At 50.3% G+C, this 20491-nt stretch overlaps 1 protein-coding gene across 7 annotated transcripts in view; it reads right to left on the reverse strand.

Annotated features, from left to right (window-relative positions):
• CRTC1 (CREB regulated transcription coactivator 1) overlaps window positions 1-16358 on the reverse strand; it is a 79267-nt gene extending 62909 nt beyond the window's left edge. For 4 of the 7 annotated variants that reach the window (XM_072786666.1, XM_072786667.1, XM_072786665.1 and 1 more), the window contains exon 1: window positions 16180-16358. In XM_072786666.1, coding sequence (XP_072642767.1) covers window positions 16180-16305 — 126 coding nt within the window. In that variant the 5' untranslated portion in view covers window positions 16306-16358. The remainder of the gene's footprint in view (window positions 1-16179) is intronic. The other 3 variants (XM_072786669.1, XM_072786664.1, XM_072786668.1) reach the window with 1 other exon arrangement.
• Between the last annotated feature and the right edge of the window lie 4133 nt (window positions 16359-20491).

Here is a 20491-nt window from a genome sequence, read left to right on the forward strand (position 1 = left end):
AGTGCCACCTAGCCCTGACCTCAGAACACCCTCCAAATGCTCAGAGGAACCTCCTCTAACCCACCAGCCCCTAGACCAGGCTCGCGTCCTCCCAAATTTTCCATTCTACACTCCTGCTCCTCCTGGCCCTCGCAGATGGCACCATGATCTTCCTGTGCTGCAGCCTGTGTCCCCCTCACCCTCACCGGCCTGGCAAGTACCTCTCACAGCTCCTGAGCTCTCCAGGACTCCATGCCTCCTACACCTGGTCTCTTGCTACCACCCCAACCAATCTTTTCTCAAGTTCTCCCTAAAATCCAAAGCTAACCCTGGGTCTCCCTTTCCCTACCACATTGGCTAGCTTCTGGATTGTGTCCAAGCTCCCCACCTTGCTCTTGGGGCCCCTCCAGATCTGACTCCCACCCATCGCTCTCTTCTCTCACCACTTGTTCCCCTACCCAGATTCACCTTACATCACAGTCATGTATCAGACAATCCCCCTCCAAGCTTCTGTGCCTCCGTACACATCATTCCTCTTCTTCCCAAAAACATTTCTCTCTACCCTCTCCTGTCTCACCACAGAACTCTCCTCTTCCAGGCAGCCCTCCCAGCTTGGCCCCACCCTCCCATAGCCTCTTTTCTCCTCGAAGTTAGTAGCTCCTCAAGGTAGTCAGCAGACACAACTTCCACCATTAGCACCAACTTGTGCAGGTACAGTCCTAAAGGCTTGTTCATGCACTGACAGAGTTGACTCCCACCCAAAGTGTATCTGAGGAGTGGCCATTGGGAACCTGACAAGACCCAGGTATATGCTTGCCCAGGGTCACCCAGCTGGGAGAAGGAGAGCAAGACTTCATATTGTTAAGATGGCAATTCTGCCCCAAGCAATCTACAGGGTCAGTGCAATCGCTATCAAAATCCCAACAATGATTTTTGCAGAAATAGAAAAATCTAACATAAAATTCATATAAAATCTCAAAGGACCCCAAAGAGCCAAGACAATCTTTAAAAAGAAGAAGAAATTTGGCAGACTCACACTTCCTGATTTCTAAACTCACTACAAAGCTACAGTAACAAAGACAGTATGGTATTGGCAAAGAAACATAGAAACCAATGGAAGAGAAAGCCCAGAAATAAACTCTTACATACACTGTCAAATGATTTTTGACAAGGGTGCCAAGACCATTCAACAGATAAAGGACAGGCTTTTCAACGAGGTGCTGGGAAAACTGGATCTCCACATGCAATGAATAAAGTTGGACCAACACCTTATTCCATATATAAAAATCAACAAGGATCAAAGACTGAAAGCTAAAACCATAAAACTCAGAAGGAAACAGAGGAAAAGCTTAATAATATTAGATTTGGCAATGACTTCTTGGCCATAAAACCAAAAGCACACTCAACAAAAGAGAAAATATATAAATTGGATTTTATCAAAATTAAAAACATTTGTGCAACAAAGGACACAAGAGACATAGTGTAAACGCCCCGTTCTCATGGAACGCGAGAAAACATTTGCAAATCATATACTGGATAAGGGATTGATGTCCAGAGTGTATCTAGAACTCCTACAACCCAACAACAAAAAATAAATTCAAAAACAGGCAAAGACTCGTGTACACATTTCCCCAAATAAGATCTACAAATGGCCAATATGCACATAAAAAGATGCTCAACATCACTCATCATTAAGGAAATGCACATCAAAACAACGAGAGCCACCTCACACCCACAAGGATATAATTAAAAAAAAAAAAAAGAAAGAAAAAAAACACCATAGAAGGACAAGTATCAGTGAGGATATGGAGAAACTGGAAACTTGTGCATCACTGGTGGGAATGTGAAATGGTGCAGCCACTGTGGAACACAGTCTCACAGTTCCTCGAAAAATTTTTTTTTTTTTTTTTAATTTTTTATTTATTTATGATAGTCACAGAGAGAGAGAGAGAGAGGCAGAGACACAGGCAGAGGGAGAAGCAGGCTCCATGCACTGGGAGCCCGACGTGGGATTCGATCCCGGGTCTCCAGGATCGCGCCCTGGGCCAAAGGCAGGCGCCAAACCGCTGCGCCACCCAGGGATCCCAAGTTCCTCGAAAAATTAAACCGAAAATTACCATATGATCCAGCAATCACACATCTGCGTATATGCCCCCAAAATGGTAGCAGGGATATGTACACCCATGTTCACAGCGGGATTCTTCTCAAGAGCCAAAAGGTGGAAGAAACCCTAGTGCCCACTGAGAGAGGAATGGATAAAATGTGACGTATACATAAGATGGAATATTTCTCAACCTTGAAAAGAAATTCTAACACACTACAACATAGAGACGCACTGCAACACTGAAGATGTTCTGCTGAGTGAAACAACCCAGTTACAAAAAGACAAATACCGGGGTGCCTCAGTGGCTCAGGTCATGATCCCAGGAGGTCTGGGATCAAGCCCCACACTGGGCTCCTTGCTCAGCGGGGAGCCTGCTTCTCCCTCTCCTATTCCCCCTGCTTGTGAGCATGCGCATGCTCTATGTCAAATAAAAAAGGGGGGGGGGCTTAAAAAAAAAAAGACAAATACCACAAGTCCATTCATAGGAATGGTCAGATTCATAGAGACAGAAAAATAGAAGAGTGGGCACCAGAAGCAGGGGGAGAGGGGATGGGGAGTTAGTGCTTAATGAGGACAGAGTTTCAGTTTTGTAGGAAGAAAAAAAGTTCTGAAGATGGACAGTGGAGATGGTAGCACCACAATTGAATGTGCTTAACACCCATGAGCCACATTTATTTTTTTTCAAAGACGTATTTACTTGAGAGTGAGAGAGAGACAGTGCACATGCATGAGCAGGGGTAGGAGGGTTGGGCAGAGGGAGAGAGAGAATCCCAAGGTGACTCTGCATTGAGCACAGAACCCACACAGGGCTCGATCTCAGGACCCTGACATCATGACCTGAGTCGAAATCAAGAAATGGATGCTTAAACAACGGTGCTTCCCAGGCGCCCTGAACCACACATTTAAAAATGAGTAAGATGGTAAATTTTATGTATGTTTTACCACAATTTGAAGAAAGGAAAAATATAAAAAGAAAATCAGCACTGTGGGATTCCTGCCCAAAACACATCACCCCAGCTCAATTGCAAGAAAACATCAGACAAACCACCCTGAGCAACAAAAAGATTGAGCCCTTCTCATCAAGAGGCTGAATGTCATGGAAGACACAGAAACCCTGAGCAATGGTCATGGGTTGGAGACCAAGGAGACATGATGACCAAATACGACACGGAAGCTGGACAGGAACTTGGATCAGAAAAAAGTCCATCAGGGACATCTGGGGGAAATCCAAACACAGTCCGGGTCTATCTAGTCAATAGAAGTGTGCTGACAATGCTTGCCCCGGTTGGACCATCCCACCCTGGTCACATGACATGTTCACAGAGTCAGGTGGTGAAAAGGTAGGGAAATGAACGGTCTATACTCCTTGCTGAAATCTAAAACTATCAAAAGAAAAAGTTAAGGGGGCACCTGGGTGGCTCAGTCAATTAAGCGTCTGCCTTCAGCTCAGGTCATGATCCCAGGGTCCCATGTCAGGCTCCCTGTTCAGCAAGGAGTCTGCTTTTTCCTCTCCCTCACCCCCTCCCCTATGCTCAAGAGCACCAGCACACACACACATGCACTCACTCTCTCTCACACTCTCTCAAATAAATAAAATCTTTATAAAAACCTGAAGAGAAATGAATATACCCACTGCCCACCAAATAAAACCAAGCAAATGGTTCATAAGCCATGTCATAGCATTGGTCACATGTCAAGCCCCAGCATATGGGTCCAAAGGGTAAGACCCTGCCCTCACAGCTGCCCCATAAAGGCACCCTGATGCTGGGGAGGCATGGAGCAAAGCACTTAGGGTGGGCATGTCCTAAGCTGTGCAACTCTACAGATGGGAAACTGAGCCACTGAGACATGGAGTCATTTGAGGGAAGCCAGCAGAGGCGGGGCTTGAGCCAGAGGGAGTCTGGCTAGTCTTGCCGGGGTGACAGAGGGGGCTGTGGGCAGGCTCTGGGCACAAGAGGCGCCCAGTAGGGCGCTGCTATGGACCCTCAGGGCTCTTCCCTCTGCCTGTGCAGAGCCAGCGGTGAGGGAATTAGCGTCTCCTTGCCACCTGCAGGCAAAGACTGAGGCTGCTGGGCCTACAAATCACTCCCCGGGCTGTGCATTGATTCTGTGATGGTTTAATGAGCCGCTCCCATCCTAATTACAGCTATCAAACCCCGCCTGCCTGGGAGGACAGAGGGACTGAGAAAGCACGAGGCTCACAGGTGCAAAAGGACCCGTGAAAGAGAGCCACAGGAGCCTGTCTCTTCAGTTACTTGAGAAACACTGAACTTACCGAGAAAGGCTTTGTAGCCAGGCTAGGAGGGGACACAGAGACTCCCTTGTGATATGTGCTCTGCCGCCCCGTGCCCCCAGCCATCCAGCCCCCCCCCCCTCCGCCCAATGGACTGGCTGGCTCCACAGAGCCAGCCCCGGGCACTCTGCCTGCCTGGGCCGACACTTCCTGCCAGAGATTTCCAGGCAAATGACCAGCTGGCATGCACCCACCCACCCTCTGTGCCCAGGTGAGCTGTGTCATATGCACAGAAGAAATGGGAAATGCTTTGGGTTTTGTTTTCAATTTTCACTGAAGTTTTGAAACATAAATAATTTCTTTTGTTTTTAATTTAAAAAAAAAAAAAAAAGCGTGGCAGAGAGGTTCCCTACAAGCCTAGCAGGCAGGGAAGGCAGATTGCAAAAAGTTCTCAGGGGACTCCACTGCTGGACAGTGAAGCCTAGGAAGTGAAGAGACCATGGAACTCTTGAGGGTGCAGCTGGGAATGGCTGCTGGTCCACTAAACAGCTAACTGAGGAAATCTGCCCTTCAATGCAGAGACTTACTCCTCTGGACAAAATGCCATACCCCAGCTTTGGGGTGAAAACCCCATAACCACTGGGGTATCAGGCTGGGACAACAGATAAAGAGCAATTTCACATATGAAGTTAGGACTCTAGGTCTCTGCTGCAAAAATACCTTTCCTCAGTCCAGGAGCCACCGGAGCACAGAGTCGAAGCTATTTAATATACACCCACTCCCCCATCACCTTCCTGGGGAATCAGATTCCTGATTCTTGGATTTAAAAAAAAAAAAATCTCCCAAGTCAGCAAGTGTTGGTCTATAATGATCTTGGGCGAGGGGGAAGGAGGGGAGGCATCTGCCCCAGCCTCCTCTCAGGTCCCTGCAACTCCCATATGGCAGCCAGAGGGATCTTTGCTAGATCAACATCTCACATCATAGCCCAGCTTAAAATCTTCCCAGAGCAGCCCACTACCAGACCCTGACCACTGACCAGGGCCCACGAGTTATCATTCACTGAAAGGCTTCATGCTCTCCATCCCCATGGCTCATCCTCATCCCCTGGGCTCAGCTCAAACATCACCTCCCCCAAAGGGTCCCCACCCCTTTCACTCTCTTAGACCCATGACCTCAGGCCTGGGGACCAGCTGGCCACTGTTTCTTGTGACTTGTTCTGCAAAGCATCCCCAGGACACAGCACCAGGCAGGTGCTCAATAAATACTGACTAAAGGAATGGACTTTCCAGTCCAAACAGTAGCCACTGCACAGAGATCCCACTGTGCCATCCTGATGCTTTTTTTACACCCTCTCCCAGGGCACCACACTGCCCCAGGCCCACTGGACCCAAGACCACATGGGTCTGCAGTCCATTCCATAACACATCATACCTGGTTGACACTCAAACTTTCTCCCAAACTGAAATTCCAGGAAGACCACCACGCTACCCACATTGCTCCATGCCCCCTCAGCACCTCATACATGTTTCCAGATTGAGAATAGGAACATACTCCTGCTACATAAGACGGGGAGAAGCCTGGCTGTGTGGTGGGAAACTGGCCCTGTTAAAGGACACTTGCATCTAGCCAATTCCAGAATGAACCTGCCCTCAGGGATTTCACAGTCCAGTGTCTGCTTAGCACCTGCTAAATGCCCACTACGTGCCTCTTGAGTATATTGTGTGTGCTTGCTGAATTCCTGCTGAATGCTTGCTGAATACGTACACTGTGTGCCTGCTGAATGCTTGCTAAGTACATACTGTACTTGAGCTAAATGCCTGCTGAATGTCTGCCATGTGCCCACCAACAGTCCACTGTGTGCTTGCTGCCAAGTGCTGCTGAGCACCTGCTAAGTACACACAGTGTGCCTGCTAAATGCCTGCCATCTGAAGAGTGCCCACTGAGCGCCACCATGTGTTCACTGTGCACACACCTCCAGAATCTTAGCATCAGTGACCACGCAGTGAGCATCTATGTGCTGGCTCCATTCTGGAAGTGCTACATGCATTAACCTAAATCTGACCACAGTCGGACCAGAGGCCACTGTAACCCCTGGTTCACAGCGAGGGAGCAGAGCACAGAGAAAGCACACCCAGGTTTAAACTCACCCAGGGAGGGTGCAAACTCACCCATGGAGGAAGCAAAAAGCCCAGCAGCAATGGCCCTGGGCCAGGCACCAGGTTCTACAGAATCCCCCCACAGTTTCTATACTCCGTTTCCATTTGGCAAATAATAAATATTGACTCTCTCCATGTCCTTGGCTTGTGAGGCAGGCAGTGGCTTCCTTGTTTGCGCACCTGGACCCCCATCCGGCCAGCAGCACCACAGCCACACCCAGCCAGGGCAAGGTACCCACCTCTGCCCTGGGGTCAGGCTGGATGTGGTAGCAGGAGGAAGGGGAGGGGGTCAGAGACACTCCAGCCAGAAACAGGGGGCCATTCCATCCCATGAGCTCCAAGGCAAAGTGGGACTCTCCTACCCTTGCCCCTTTCTCTCTGGTTCCCCCATCGCAGCCAGGGAGCTCCCATCTTGCCCTCCTTCCTCTCACCTCCTGATTAACTCTGACATTATTACCCTCAGAACGTCCCAAATCAGCACTCCTTTTGTCCTCACCATGGCCCAGCCCAAGCTGCTACATGCCCTCTCCCTGCTGTGGGGCAAAATGACACATGTGGGTGCTATGCATGCAAAGGGACAAATCTAATGAATGTCTGGTTTGCAAAAAAATCTGGGACAACCCCCATGATCCTCAAGTGATGGACACTGACTGAAGTTCAGCCTACAACAAGGTCCTCTATGCTTGCATTAAGAAAAACATGAGACCCAATTCAAACACGGGATCAAACCCAGCCCCTCCATACGGTGAGCCAAGCACCTCTCCCACCAGCTTCTCATCTGTGCAGCAGGAGAAGCAACAGGTTTTTTCATGGGTTACTGCACATGGGCTCTAGCAAGTCTAGATTTTGCCACTCCCTGCATCTTCATGTCACTCATGTTGCCATCCTGCTGGAACCTTCCATGGCTCCCCATGGCCCACAGCCAGGGTCTGGCCCAGGGCCCTCCACAATCCGCTGCTCTGTCCATGCAGTCTACACTCCTCAAGCACAGGGTTTCAAGAGCCTGGAAGGCTCTGCTCACCCCTGACCAGCTGGAAAACTCCCAGAACAGCATGAGAAGACAGAAAAGGTACCAGAGACTGGGTTAGTCCAACACAGGTCAAATACCAACTCACCTGTCTTTAATGCTCTGTGACTTTCTCTAAGCCTCAGTCTCCCCCTCTATAAACCATCAGCTGGGGAATACACCATCAGGTGCCCAGGGGTGTTATTACCTGTCACTAGGCTTGATGCTAGTATCTCATGGAACCAGGGCCTCCACCCCACCCTTCTGCACCTGCACAATCCAGACACATTGAGGGCTGCAAAGGCATGGCTGCTCAACCTGAGGACCACAGACACCTGGGGCTGGATCATTCTCCAGGTTGGGGCTGTCCAGGCACTGCAGGGCAGTGCAGTGTGCTAAGCAGCATCCCCAGACTCCACCCACCAGATGCCAATAGCATCCTCTCATCCCAAGTCAAGACAACCAAAAATGTCCCCAGATGTTGCCAAATGCCCCTGGAGGCAGAATTGGCAGGGGTGAGTATCCTGCGCCATCTATCTCTGATGCTTCCCTGGCACTGTGCTCAGGCCAATCTCTCCCCAGACTAGATTTCATCCCCAACATCAGCATGCCATTTCTCAGAGGGGCTTACTTATTTATTTATTCATGAGACACAGAAAGCGAGAAGCAAAGACATAGGCAAAGAGAGAAGCAGGCTCCCTGCAGGGAGCCTGATGCGGGACTCTATCACAGGACCCCAGGATCACGACCTGAGTCAAAGGCAGATGCTCAACCGCTGAGCCACCCAGGTGCTCCCAGAGGGTCCAATTTAGAAAGAAATCCCTAACATCAAGGACTCTTAATCCTGACCCCTGAGGTACCTTTGCCTCATATCACAAAGTAGTACCAGGGGGAGCCCCAGACCCCTGAGCTAAACCCAGAAACCCCCAGCACAGAAAGCAGCAGGAAAGGGCTGACATGTAGCCTTCCACAGTGCCTGTGATGGCCCAGCTCTGACCCAGAGAAATCTAATTAACCCCAACCAGGATCACAAGGACAACTGCAAGGACAAGAATTACCTTGCACAGTCCCCCAGGCCAGCTTTAGGAACAGTGACAGTGGAACACTTCCTTGGCTCTATGGACCCACAGATACCACCAACCGAGGGCCAGACAGCTGGTTCACACCCCTGACTGAGGCTGACCCTCTCCCTCTGCATGGCACAGCTCTGGTGACGGCAGTGCACAGGACTCTCAGCAAGGCCTGTGTTGACCAGGTCTTCAGGTCCTCACTCAGGCACCCACCTGGATCTGCAGAAGCAGAATCTGAAGAGGAGCCCAAAAGTCTTCATCCTTTAACTCACAGGTAGTTTAGAGGCCCTCAAAGTGACAGAACCACCACCTACCATCTTCCAACCTTCCCTGTTGCTCTAAATTAGGTCTCAAACTGTGGGTAAGATCCATTGTCCTGGGACCCGCAAACTACTTCTACAAGGCTCCAGATGGTAAATATTTTTGCCTCTGTAGACCACGTGGTCTCGGTCGAAATGACTAAACTCAGCCATATATAAGACATAAATGAACAGGCATAACCATGTTCTAATAAAACTTTATTTACAAATGGCATTCCACATTAAATAGAAGGAACTGATTTTATCAATTTTCCACACACACAGTTGGGGTAAGACTGTTAGAGAAAAGTTATTTCGATTATATGTTTGTTGTTGGGTGCTGGGATGCCATACAAACACTAATTTCTAACTATGGGTCAGAGTCAAGGAAGTGAGAAGGTGCTGTCCCTCAGCCAGTGACACCCCCCACCGTGCCCAGCAAGTGTCTGCTTGAGCCTGTTTTCATTTCATAGGCACATGCTCAGGAAAGGAACTCCCAAGCATATTGATTCCCTAGAGTGATGGCAGGTGGTCAGGGCGTACAGAGGTAGGGCCCCCTGCTCTGGGGAATCCAGGAGGGCTTCCTGGACCTGTAGTGTGCATGGGCCTGGGTGTGAGCTTAAGGAGGGGATCTCCGCACAGGACCTCAGGCTGGTGGGAGACACTCAACAGTCACCTGTGGGAAGCATGCATGGAAAGACTGGGAACAGGGCTGGGGCTCCCATGAAGTGTCCTTCCAAATGAGAGCTTAGAAGCTTGTCCCTTGCAGGCTGTGGAATGGAGCACCCAACCTGACCTAGGCAGTGACTTTCACAGAGAGAAGAGCCATGAGTCACAAACAAAGGTGCATATATTGCACCCCTCAGCTACCACCTCTGTGACAACAATATTCAATGGCAAGAAATATGTCTCCTCGGGTCCAACTCACAGGAGGAACATCTTCCAACATGCTTAGCTGCAGAAACAATCACATCTCAGAGAAATCAAGGCCCAAGTGGCACTAAACGTGCTCTGGCAAGCAACAGAGGTTCTAGTCTGTGATTTTAATTCCTTGTTTCGGACACGTTGTGTGTGATTGTCCCAGGGTTGAGCACCAACTCTACCTCTTCTAAGCTAGGATACCACTCTGGGCCTCAGTTTCCTATCTATATGGTGGAGAAGATGACAGCTCCTCTCTAAGCAGGGCTGAGCTCAAGAAGAGCAAACTTGACCCACTGCCTTAGGATTAAACTCTCATCTTGCCCCTGGGCCTTGCTCCTACTATTATCCCCCTGGCTTATTCACCATTGGCTCGTACCAGCAACAGAGTGAGGATCCCCAGGCCCTGACAATGGATGAATCAAGGGTCCACTCTATGCCTCAATGGTGAAGGCCGCACGACCTGTATGAGCAGGCCAGAGATGTCCAGATGTGTGCATCTGCAGACAACTCCCAGGCCCACTGTCCCGAGGTGGTTTCAACAAGGCACCCAGACTCTGCCTTAGCCTATGGGGAGAGCGACCTGGAGCCACCATCACAAAGGACCACAAAGTGAGAAGTGTAAAATGACAGGACTTTATTCCCTCACAGTTCTGGAGACCAGATTTTGGAAATCCAAGGGTGGGCAGAGCCACATTCCTTCCAGAGGCTCTAGGGGAGGATCTTCTTGGTCTCTTCCAGCTTCTGGGGGCTCCCAGCATCCTTGGCTCATGGGAGCATCACGCCAGTCTCAGCCTCTGTCATCATATGGCCTTCTTCTGTGTGCGTCTGCATGTTCTCTTTTTTATGAGAACGTCAATCACAAGAGTTAGGACCACCCCAAATCCAGGATGATCTCATCTTAAGATCCTACTCTTATTTCATTGACAGAGACATTTCTTCCAAATAAGATCACGGCCACAGGTTGTGGGGGTGAGAACGTGGGCAAATCTTTCTAGAGGCCCCTATCCTGTTCAACCCAATACACAGTGTGCAGCTCACAACCTGGAGAGCACTGAGCCTGTTGGGGCTTTCTGGGGGCGGGAGATGGCTCACTCCCTCCTCTCAAACAGAGCAGCTCGGGGAGTCCTGCATGCGTGTGTGTTGAGGCTGCAGATGGCACCAGACACTTGAAGCAGCCGGCACAGAGGCAAACAGTGCCAAAGCCAGGACTGGGGCCAGGACTGGGGGCGGCCTTCACGCTCAGCTAACCCGAGCCACCACTGCGCTATGCCTGCCGCCCAGGGACCCGTTTTCCTCCAGCCTGTGCAAAGCCACCCCCGTAACAGGGCAGGGCCAGGAGAACACCCTTCTTCGGCTCAGCCATAACTGGCAGCCCTGGCTGGGCCACCACAGACTGGACTGCTTTGCTTAGCGTGTGGGCTTTTTCTGGCCCAAGTGGTGCTCCCCGGGATGCTTAGCGATCAGTCACACACAGAGCCTGCTGCATCCCGAGTCCCTGGCAGGCAGGTGACACACCCCATTCCTTCCCCTCACTCCCCTACATGAGATCTACCTGCACATCCGGGCAAGAATGCTGCCAAAATATCACAAAAGCCAGTAATCCTGGTCACTGCCACAGAGATCTCTCTGCTCTGGCCACCTCTCCTCAATCCCAAACCTAGGTGCCACAGCAGCCTTGCACTGTCTGCCTGCTTCCCCTCTTACCTCCTTGCCTGTTCAGCTCACAACCATCTTTGTGAGACAGGAAGAGTCCTAAGATGGTTAAATGGACAGTCACTCTATGATCTGGCACCTATCATGTGACCTCCGTTCCTCGGTATATACTCAAGGGAGAAGAAGACCTGCACCCACACAAGCTCCTGGGTGCAAACGTCCATGGCAGTGATACAGTGGCCATAAGGTGGAAACAACCCAAATGTCTACTGATGGATGGATATATGGAATGTGGCAGGGCCACAAAATGGAGTATTATTCAGCCTTAAAAAAGAAATGACACACATGCCCAACACTGTGAATGTACCTAATGCCACGAAACTGCCCACTTAAAAAATGGTGAAGGTGGTGAATCTTCTGATACATATATTTGTTCATATATTTTTATAAATATTTTATACATATATATAACACCACAATTAAAAAAAAGAACGAAGCACTGACATACACTACAATGTGGATGAACCTTGAACACATCGTGCTGAGGGAGAGAAGCCAGACATGAAGGACCACATGTTTCATGATTCCATGTATATGAAACGTCCAGAATGGACAAATCCATAGAGACAGAAGGCAGATTAGTGGGTGCCAGGGGCTGGGGGAGGAGGCGTAGGGCTTCCTTTTGGAGACGGAAACATTCCAAAGTTGACTGCTGATGGTCACACAACTCTGTGAATGTGCTAAAAACCACCGAATGGTATACTTCAAGGAGGAGATTGAATGTATTCGGAATCGTACCTCAATAAAGCAAAGGAGGAGGCCATTCGCCATCACAAACCTCTGCAGGGCTCCTCCCTCGGTGAAATCCAGGCTCGCCAAGTCACTCCAACCTCACTCCAATTCTTGCTTCTCTACAGGCCAGCCTCACTGTCTTCTGATGTAGCCTCAACCTTGCCAAGCCTTTCCCACTTCAGGGCCTCTGTGCCTGCCTGTCCCTCACCTGGGGCACTCTTCCCCAGTGAGAGGGAGTGGGGCTGCCTCTCATTGTTAGAGTACCAGCTTCCCACCCTGGCCACTCCCAACACATCACTCTGTTGCATCCCTCTGAGAACATCTGTGTTGTTCATTTGCAGCAATTCACCTGTCCCCACTAAAACTTCACCAGCTCCCCAAGACTGTGGCCCTCACATGCCTCAGATGCTGTTTCTCCAGCACCCAACGTAGTCCCTGGACAGTCCCTGAAATGTGCTGCCCCAAGCTCAGAGGTCAGGATTCTGAGGCCCAGAGAGGTTAAGACAACTGCCCAAAGTCACACAGCAGAGCACCACAGCTCTCCCGGCATCTTGGGCTCTCCCAAGTCTCAAGACAAGAATGGAATATCCATATAGCCACTCCTCTTCCCTGCAACTTGAAAGTGGTCTCTCTGACATCACACCTCATGTCCACACCTAACCTAGTGCTTAGGGTCCCTGCCCCTGGGTAAGATCACAGCATGGATTTATGCATCAGGCTGAATGATTGCTGGCTTTCACACAGTAATGGCATGCCTATCACCACCAAGAACTGCACTGACACATGAGAGCATGAATTAAGTCTCTACTCATTCCAAGAGTAGGTATGCTACCCTAAAGAATTCATGAGAAGAAGCACATCCCACCTGTTCACAGGTATAGGTAAAACTTTGGCATATATTACAGGGGAAGGCTGCAGCCACAGGAGGGCAGAAAGGGAGCCTGCATCAGGTGGGTTCGCTCACCTGCACCTGCACCAGGCACTGCAGATGTGCCACTCATCACATGCAACAGCCAAACAGGCCTGTAAAGAGCTTGCTCAACCTGGTCCCAGGTGTGGGAAAAGCTACCAGCCCATCCAAGATGCCACAGCCATACAAGTGGGTGCAGAGCTCTGAACTCTATCTGCCCAGGTACAAAGCTTGTACCCCTGCCCACTCAACATCTCCTCCAGACTGAAGGGTTTTTAGCCTCAGCACTGCTGACGTTTAGGACCGCATCACTCTCTGTGGTGGGGGCCATCCATGAATCGTGAGGTGTTGAGCAGCATCCCTGCTCTCTACCCACTAGATGCCAGTAGCACCCCCTCCCCCAGACGAAACAACCAAAATGTCTCCAGACATTGCCCAATGTCCCTGCAGGACAGAATTGCCCCCGATACGGAACACTGCTCTGTCTCATGAGACCCAGTGTAAGCTCACCTCCGCCCAGGGTCACGCCCAACTCCCAGTATAAAGGAAGGTAACAGAGAGGGAGGAAGGAAACAGAATGGTTACCAGGACTGAGAGAATGACTGCATATTTTACAAGTCTTTTCTAACTCCATCAATAGATGACATATAAGCAAATGTGCTCCACGCATTCAATGGAGTATTACTTGGCTATTAAAAGCAATGAAAAAAAAATAAAATAAAAGCAATGAAATGGGGATCCCTGGGTGGCTCAGCAGTTTAGTGCCTGTCTTCGGCCCAGGGCGTAATCCTGGAGACCCGGGATCGAGTCCCACATCAGGCTCCCTGCATGGAACCTGCTTCTCCCTCTGCCTGTGTCTCTGCTTCTCTCTCTCTCTTATGAATAAATAAATAAAATCTTAAAAAAAAAGGGCAATGAAATTCTTAGATACATGCTAATGTGGATGAAACTTGAAAATATTATGCTGAGTGAAAGAAGCCAGACACGAAAGGTCACATGTTGTACGATCCCATGTATACGAAACGTGCAAAATAGGTAAATCCATAGACACAGAAAGCAGACTGGTGGCTGCCATGGGCCAGGGGAGGGCAGAATGGGAGTGACTGCCCATGAGGATGGGATTTCTTTTGAGGGTGATTAAAGTGTTCTGGAATTAGACACTGGCGATGGTTGCACAACCCTGTAAATATACTAAAATCCACTGGCTTTTACACTTTCAACAGGTGAATTATATGTTACACAAACTATATCTCAATAAAGCTGTTATTTTAAAGAAATCTTTTTAAATACAATAATACATTTCCAACCTCAATGCAGAAACCAGACCTCCAGTCGTGATGACAGCCATCAACCTAATATGACCTCCTTCTTCCTGTTACACTACATACACCTTCTGCATGAGGCAAGATAAAGTGGACATTCCTGCCCTCAGAAGCCCTGACTTATAGGAACACTCAAGGTACATGCTCACTTGCTTGCTTTGCTTGCTTTCATTCATTCAATCACCAACCATCTCCTTCTCTACATGCTAAGCAAAAACATGAGCTGCTAGAGCAAGAACAGGCAGTACCTGGTCAATGGTGAGCACCCCAACAACATGTGGCAAACAAACACACAGAAATGAAGATACACATTCTAGCCTATATGGTCGTGATCTCACAGAGAAACAGGTGAGTAATTAGAAGAGTTTGACTTGAAAATTGCACCTGAAGAATTAGAGACTGAGGCTCTTGTCACAGAGGTATGTCTGCCTAGAACAGTCAGATCAGAGGCAGAGTCCAGAAACCAGCCATATGCATGTCTGCAGCTCCCATCCAAATCCTCCCTGAGGCCTTAAGATGCAGGACAGGGGGGAGGGTCCCACCACTCTATAGGAATGCAGCAGAGACTTACTGCCACCTGTGCAAAGCGTGCTCTCCTCCTTGACCCACAAGGACTTGCCAGACACACTCGACAAAACAGGATACTAAGGCCTGAGAAGCTTGGTACCTCAGTGCAGTCATGTGGCCAGAGAGCTGGGCCCAGAGAAGGGCCAGGCCTCCCACTCCTCTAGGGGCCAACAGTAGCTTCCCAGGTGAGGTGAGCAGGTAACCTGGCCTGCCTCTGCAGGCCAAACACACCCAGCAACTTAAGGAAGAATTGTCCCTCCACCCTGGTCCCGAGAGACCAGGAGCCATCCGTGGCCAGCTGTCCCTTATCTCAGTGGGAGGAGCACACCTGGTCCCCACCATATGGGCTACCTGAGGAAGGGGTAGCAGTTTCCACTCCAAACTCCAGGATGGAGAACAATCTGCCTTCTTAACCACCCCCAGGTTCCCACAGGAGACGACACCAAAACTTTCCTTCAGATAATCCAAAAGTGAGAAATACCTATCCCACCTCAAGTCTGCAAATAGGGATACCTGTCCTTCCTCCAACACCCAGGGAGTGAAGGCACAGATGACAAAGATGTAGAAAGAACCTGTCCCTTCAGATAGCAATGATGTGGGGACAGCTGTTCCCCTCAGATCTCAGTGATGTGGGGGCACTTGTCCTGCACCAGGTACCAACGATATGGAAACACCTATCCCCCTCCCCAGGCAACAATGATGCTTACAAGCAGCGCCCAGTTCATACACCTCACAGTGCCATCCTGTCTCCCCTAGGTAGCAGTGATATGGAGGCATGTGACCCCTTCAGGTAGAAGGGATATAGAGACACCTGTCCCTCCTCAGGTACAGTGATGTGGTGGCTGGCACCTATTCCCTCCAGGTAGTAATGATGTAGAGGCCACCGTCCTCTCCGGATAATAATGATGTAGTGACACCTATCCCCACCTCCAGGTAGCAATGATGTGGGGGCACCTGAACCCTTTCAGGTACCGGTGATGTGGGGGCACCTTTCCCGCCCACGATGTCCGGGGCGTAGGGACACCTGTACCCTCCGGCTGTGCCAAGCCCCGCCCCGCCGCACGCGCCCCGCCCCCGCCGCGCGCCCCCCGCCCCGTGCACACGCCGGACACGCGCCCCCTCCCTCTCTTCCCGGCCCCGAAGGGTCGGCGCGGACAGCCCCCTTACCCGCGCGGCCCGCGTCAGGCTCAGGTCCTTCATGACCTCCTCGAAGGCCGCTGTCTCCTCTGCCTGCTTCTGGTTGTGCAGCGCGATCTTCTCGCTGAATTTCCGCGGATTGTTCGAAGTCGCCATCTTCTCGCCGCCGCCTCCTCCTCCTCCTCCTCCTCCACCTCCTCACCCCCCCCCACTCGCCAGTGCCACCGCGCAAGCGCCGGCCGGGCCCGCGGGCGGCGGGCAGTGCGCAGGCGCGTTGGTGGTCGTGAGTGCGGCGCAGGCGTACGGGAGCGGCGCGCGGCGCGGGGGCGACTGCGCATGCGCACGTCTCAGGGGCGCGTTTGGGTCCAGCAGAGGAGGCGGGAGGCGAGGGGCGGGAGGTGGGAGCGAGAGTAGGTTTTGGGCACATGCGTAGTGAGTAGACTCCTGGCCCGCTGGACAGCGGCCGCCTGGCTGTTGGACAAGCATGGTTCGCGGACCGGCTGGGGCGCCGGAGCCCCCAAGGAGACTGCCGGACCCAAAACCTTCCAGTTTACAAGGATGGGGCCAGCAACCCACAAGGACAGGTAGCACCCCGATGCTGAGCCGGGACTAGGACTGTTTGAGACCAACCAGTCCAGGGAGTTGCTCATTCATGCATTCATTCATTCAACGAATATTTATTGAGCGCCAGTATGTGCCAGAAACACTGGGGAAAAGGCGTGAGCAAGCAGATGTGGTCCCTGACCTGATGGGGTGCGCAGTTAGGGAGGGGGGACAAACATAAGCAACCAACAGATGACCCAAGAACATTTCTGATGGAGATAATTGTGATGTGGAAAATAAAACTAGTAATGGACTGGCAGGATATTGATGATAGGAAGGGAGGCTCCCAGCCACCACTGTCAGGGAAGTAGGGAGGCATTTGAACTGAGACCTGAACCTTGCCAGCAGCCTCCACAGCCCAAAATCCCAGGCATCGAGCCGCCTGGGTGGTTGTGGTTGAGCATCTTCCTTGGGCTCAGGGCGTGATCCCAGGCTCCTGGGATCGAGTCTCACATCGGAATCCTCGCAGGGAGCCTGCTTCTCTCTCTGCCTATGTCTCTGTCTCCTCTCTGTCTCTCATGAATAAATGGATAAAATCTTAAAAAAAAAAAAATAGGGATCATCTTTAACATCTTGCTTTCCCTATCACCTTACATTCGACCAGTTTCTACTCTCTGGACTCTTAATCCTGAAGGAACATAGGTTTGCCATGGGGAGCTAAAGGAAAGGCCCAGAAGTCCCACCTAGACTACATCCCACAGTGAGAAGGATAGCAGGGTCTTCCCAGTGGCAGGAGGGTGAACCAGGGAAACAAGAAACGTTCTGACATCTAACTCTCCCTTCCCAAGCAGAGGGACCATGACCACCAATATCAAATATTGGTTTATATTCAGGAGGCTTCAGGGGTTTCTAGGCATGGACAGGGTGGGAGCCAAGAGCAGCAGCCAGGGGAATGTGCGATAGCTCTAATTGCACAAAAACCACACTTAAAAGAAAGAAGCAAAGAGAAAAGAAAAATTGATTTTTATTTTTTAAATATTTTATTTATTTATTTATTCATGAGAGACAGAGAGAGAGAGAGGCAGAGACACAGACACAGGCTCCCATGCGGGGAACCTGACGTGGGACTTGATACCGGGACCCCAGGATCACGCTCTGGGCTGAAGGCGGTGCTAAACTGCTGAGCCACCCAGGGATCCCGAAAAATTTATTTTTAAATTTTTAAAAAAGATTTTATTTATTCATGAGAGACACAGAGAGAAGCAGAGACATAGGCAGAGGAAGCAGGCTCCCTCTGGGGACCCTGACTCCGGACTTGATCCCAGGACCCTGGGATTTACCCTGAGCCAAAGGCAGATGCTCAACCACTGGAGCCACCCAGGTGTCCTGAAAGATTGGTTTTTAAAAAGAGCAGTTTTTACTAGGGTGAGGGGATGGCTAGAGGGGTTGCTTGTGGTGATCATAGGGAGACACCAGTATTTTATGAACGTGCTTTTTGTTTACACTTTACAACAGTTTAGTGAAATATCCTTATATTAAATATATATAGATAAATTTAAATTTGGAGTGCCCTGGGCACTACCATGATTTTATTTTATCCTTTTTGTTCATATGGTTTTGAGCATTTTGATGATCTTCTGACCTTTCTGCCTATGATGCTTGCATCTGCCCTCCCATTTTGGGTGCCAACAACTGCCCTTCAGGAAACATTCTGCAATTTTCAATCCATGATCTATGGATGGGGTGGGCTTCATTACCCTCTCTCCCCACAAACACACCTTCCCAAGTTGCAAGTCTTTGCCAATCATCAGAGCCCATGGCTTTGCTGTCATGATTGGTTCAAGGCAGGCATGTGATCCTATTTGCCTAAAGAAAGGCAATTCTGGAATTTTTGCTTGGACCACTGAAAAGAGAAGCACCCTTTTTGCTTGGATGACTGGTTTGAAGGATAACACAGATTTGCAGTGCCAGAGGTCACTACTTGAAGAGAGATGTCCCAAGAGAGTGACCCTACACAGAGAAAAACAGTGCCAAAGTTAGAGACACTGAACTCCTGGATCCAGCCATGCCTGAAGCTAAATACTCCTGCATTTTCATTTTTTAAAAAGATTTTATTTATTTATTCATGAGATACACACAGAGAGAGAGAGAAAGGCAGAGACACAGACAGAAGGAGAAGTAGGCTTCATGCAGGGAGCCCAATGTGGGACTTGATCCCAGGACTCCAGGATCATGCCCCGGGGCAAAAGTAGGCGTTAAATGCTGAGCCACCCAGGGATCCCAGTACTGCACTTTCATGAGCCAGTAATTCTCTTTTTTTCTGAAGTCGATTTGAGGTTTATTTTCTGTCTCTGGCACTGACTGAGACCACAGCTTCTGGGAGTCAGGTGCAGAGCTGGGCATTCTACAGATACGGTTTCCAGTTCCAGCCATCATCCTGTAAGATTGAAGAGGAAATAGAGACCGAGCAGGAATGGCAGCTGCCTGTACCAAGTTAAGTGCTAGAGCCAGGACTAGACCTCAGGCCTGATGACAGAGCTCAGCTTCCTTTGCTGCACTGGGTTTTGTAAGGTTTAAAGGCTGTTAACACATGTCAGGTGCCTGGCTTATAACAAGTGCTCAAAAATTGCTGGTTACCCTGATCACTTACATATGCCTGCACTAAGCTGGTTTCTGGGCAGAGTAAATAAAAAAGAATTGGTAGGTAGCAGGGGTTATCAGGTCACCAAACCGGGCCATGCCCGCAGAGCAGAGGTGAAGAGCCAGTGCTCGCCCTACTCACCCCCATTCACCCCACACCCAGGCGGTAACTCAATCCGTCCTAAACCCTGGTGATGAGTCAGAGGAAGCTGTGAGCCTGCTTATTGCGCAATGGCCGGACAGGGACCCAAGCCCTCCTCCCGCTCCATTGACCCCCAGCCCTGAGGAAGGCGAGGCTGAAGCGTCTGGTGACCAGGGCAGAACCCAACCCTGCTATTTTTTCTTTTTTCACTCATCAAAGAAAGCTGCTAATGCCAGTGTGGCCCGGGCAGGCTTCTCAGAGCAGCCCATGGCCTCTGTAAATCAGGGTGGATCTCATGATCCCCATCACACTCATGAAAAAAAATCCACCCTCCTCCGGGCAACTCAGGAGGCCCTCATCCCCCTTCCGCCTCCCTGGCCTCTCATTTCAGCCAGTCTGGCCTCCTTGCTGTACCACCTCCAGATCTCTGCACGCCCTGTCGCCTCTGCTGACTGCTTCTGCGTCATTGTGGCACCTTCACAGCTGGCACCTTCTCATCTTTCAGTTCTCTCCTCTGAGAGACCCTCCTTGAAGGCCTATCTGAAATATGTCCCTGCATGTGTGTCCCATGACCTGGGAACACCCCACTCTCTGAAGGCAGCTGTTTCCAGGGTCCTATCTGCTCCCCTCTAGACCGACTGAGACCAGAAGCTGAAAGTATGTTCACCCTACCCAAACATTCCCGGACTCAAGTTCCCTGTATAATGCACAAAAGACACAGACACACCAATTGCTTAGTCTTAAGGCTTATTCTCTGGGGCGCCTGGGTGGCTCAGTCAGTTGAATGTCTGCCTTTGGCTGGGATTGTGATCCCAGGGTCCTGGGATTGAGTCCTGCATTAGGCTCCCTGCAGAGCCTGCCTCTGCCTCTGCCTCCCACTCTCTCTGTCTCTCATGAATAGGTAAAAACTTTAAAAAAAAAGAAAAAAAAAAGGCTTATTCTTTATCCCTTGAGGCTCTGAGCACTTTAAGCCTCTTTTTTTTTTTTAGAAGATTTACTTATTTATATGAGAGAGAG

This window comes from Canis lupus, chromosome 19 (genome assembly GCF_048164855.1).
Source record: "Canis lupus baileyi chromosome 19, mCanLup2.hap1, whole genome shotgun sequence".
NCBI classification, from domain to species: Eukaryota; Metazoa; Chordata; class Mammalia; order Carnivora; family Canidae; genus Canis; species Canis lupus.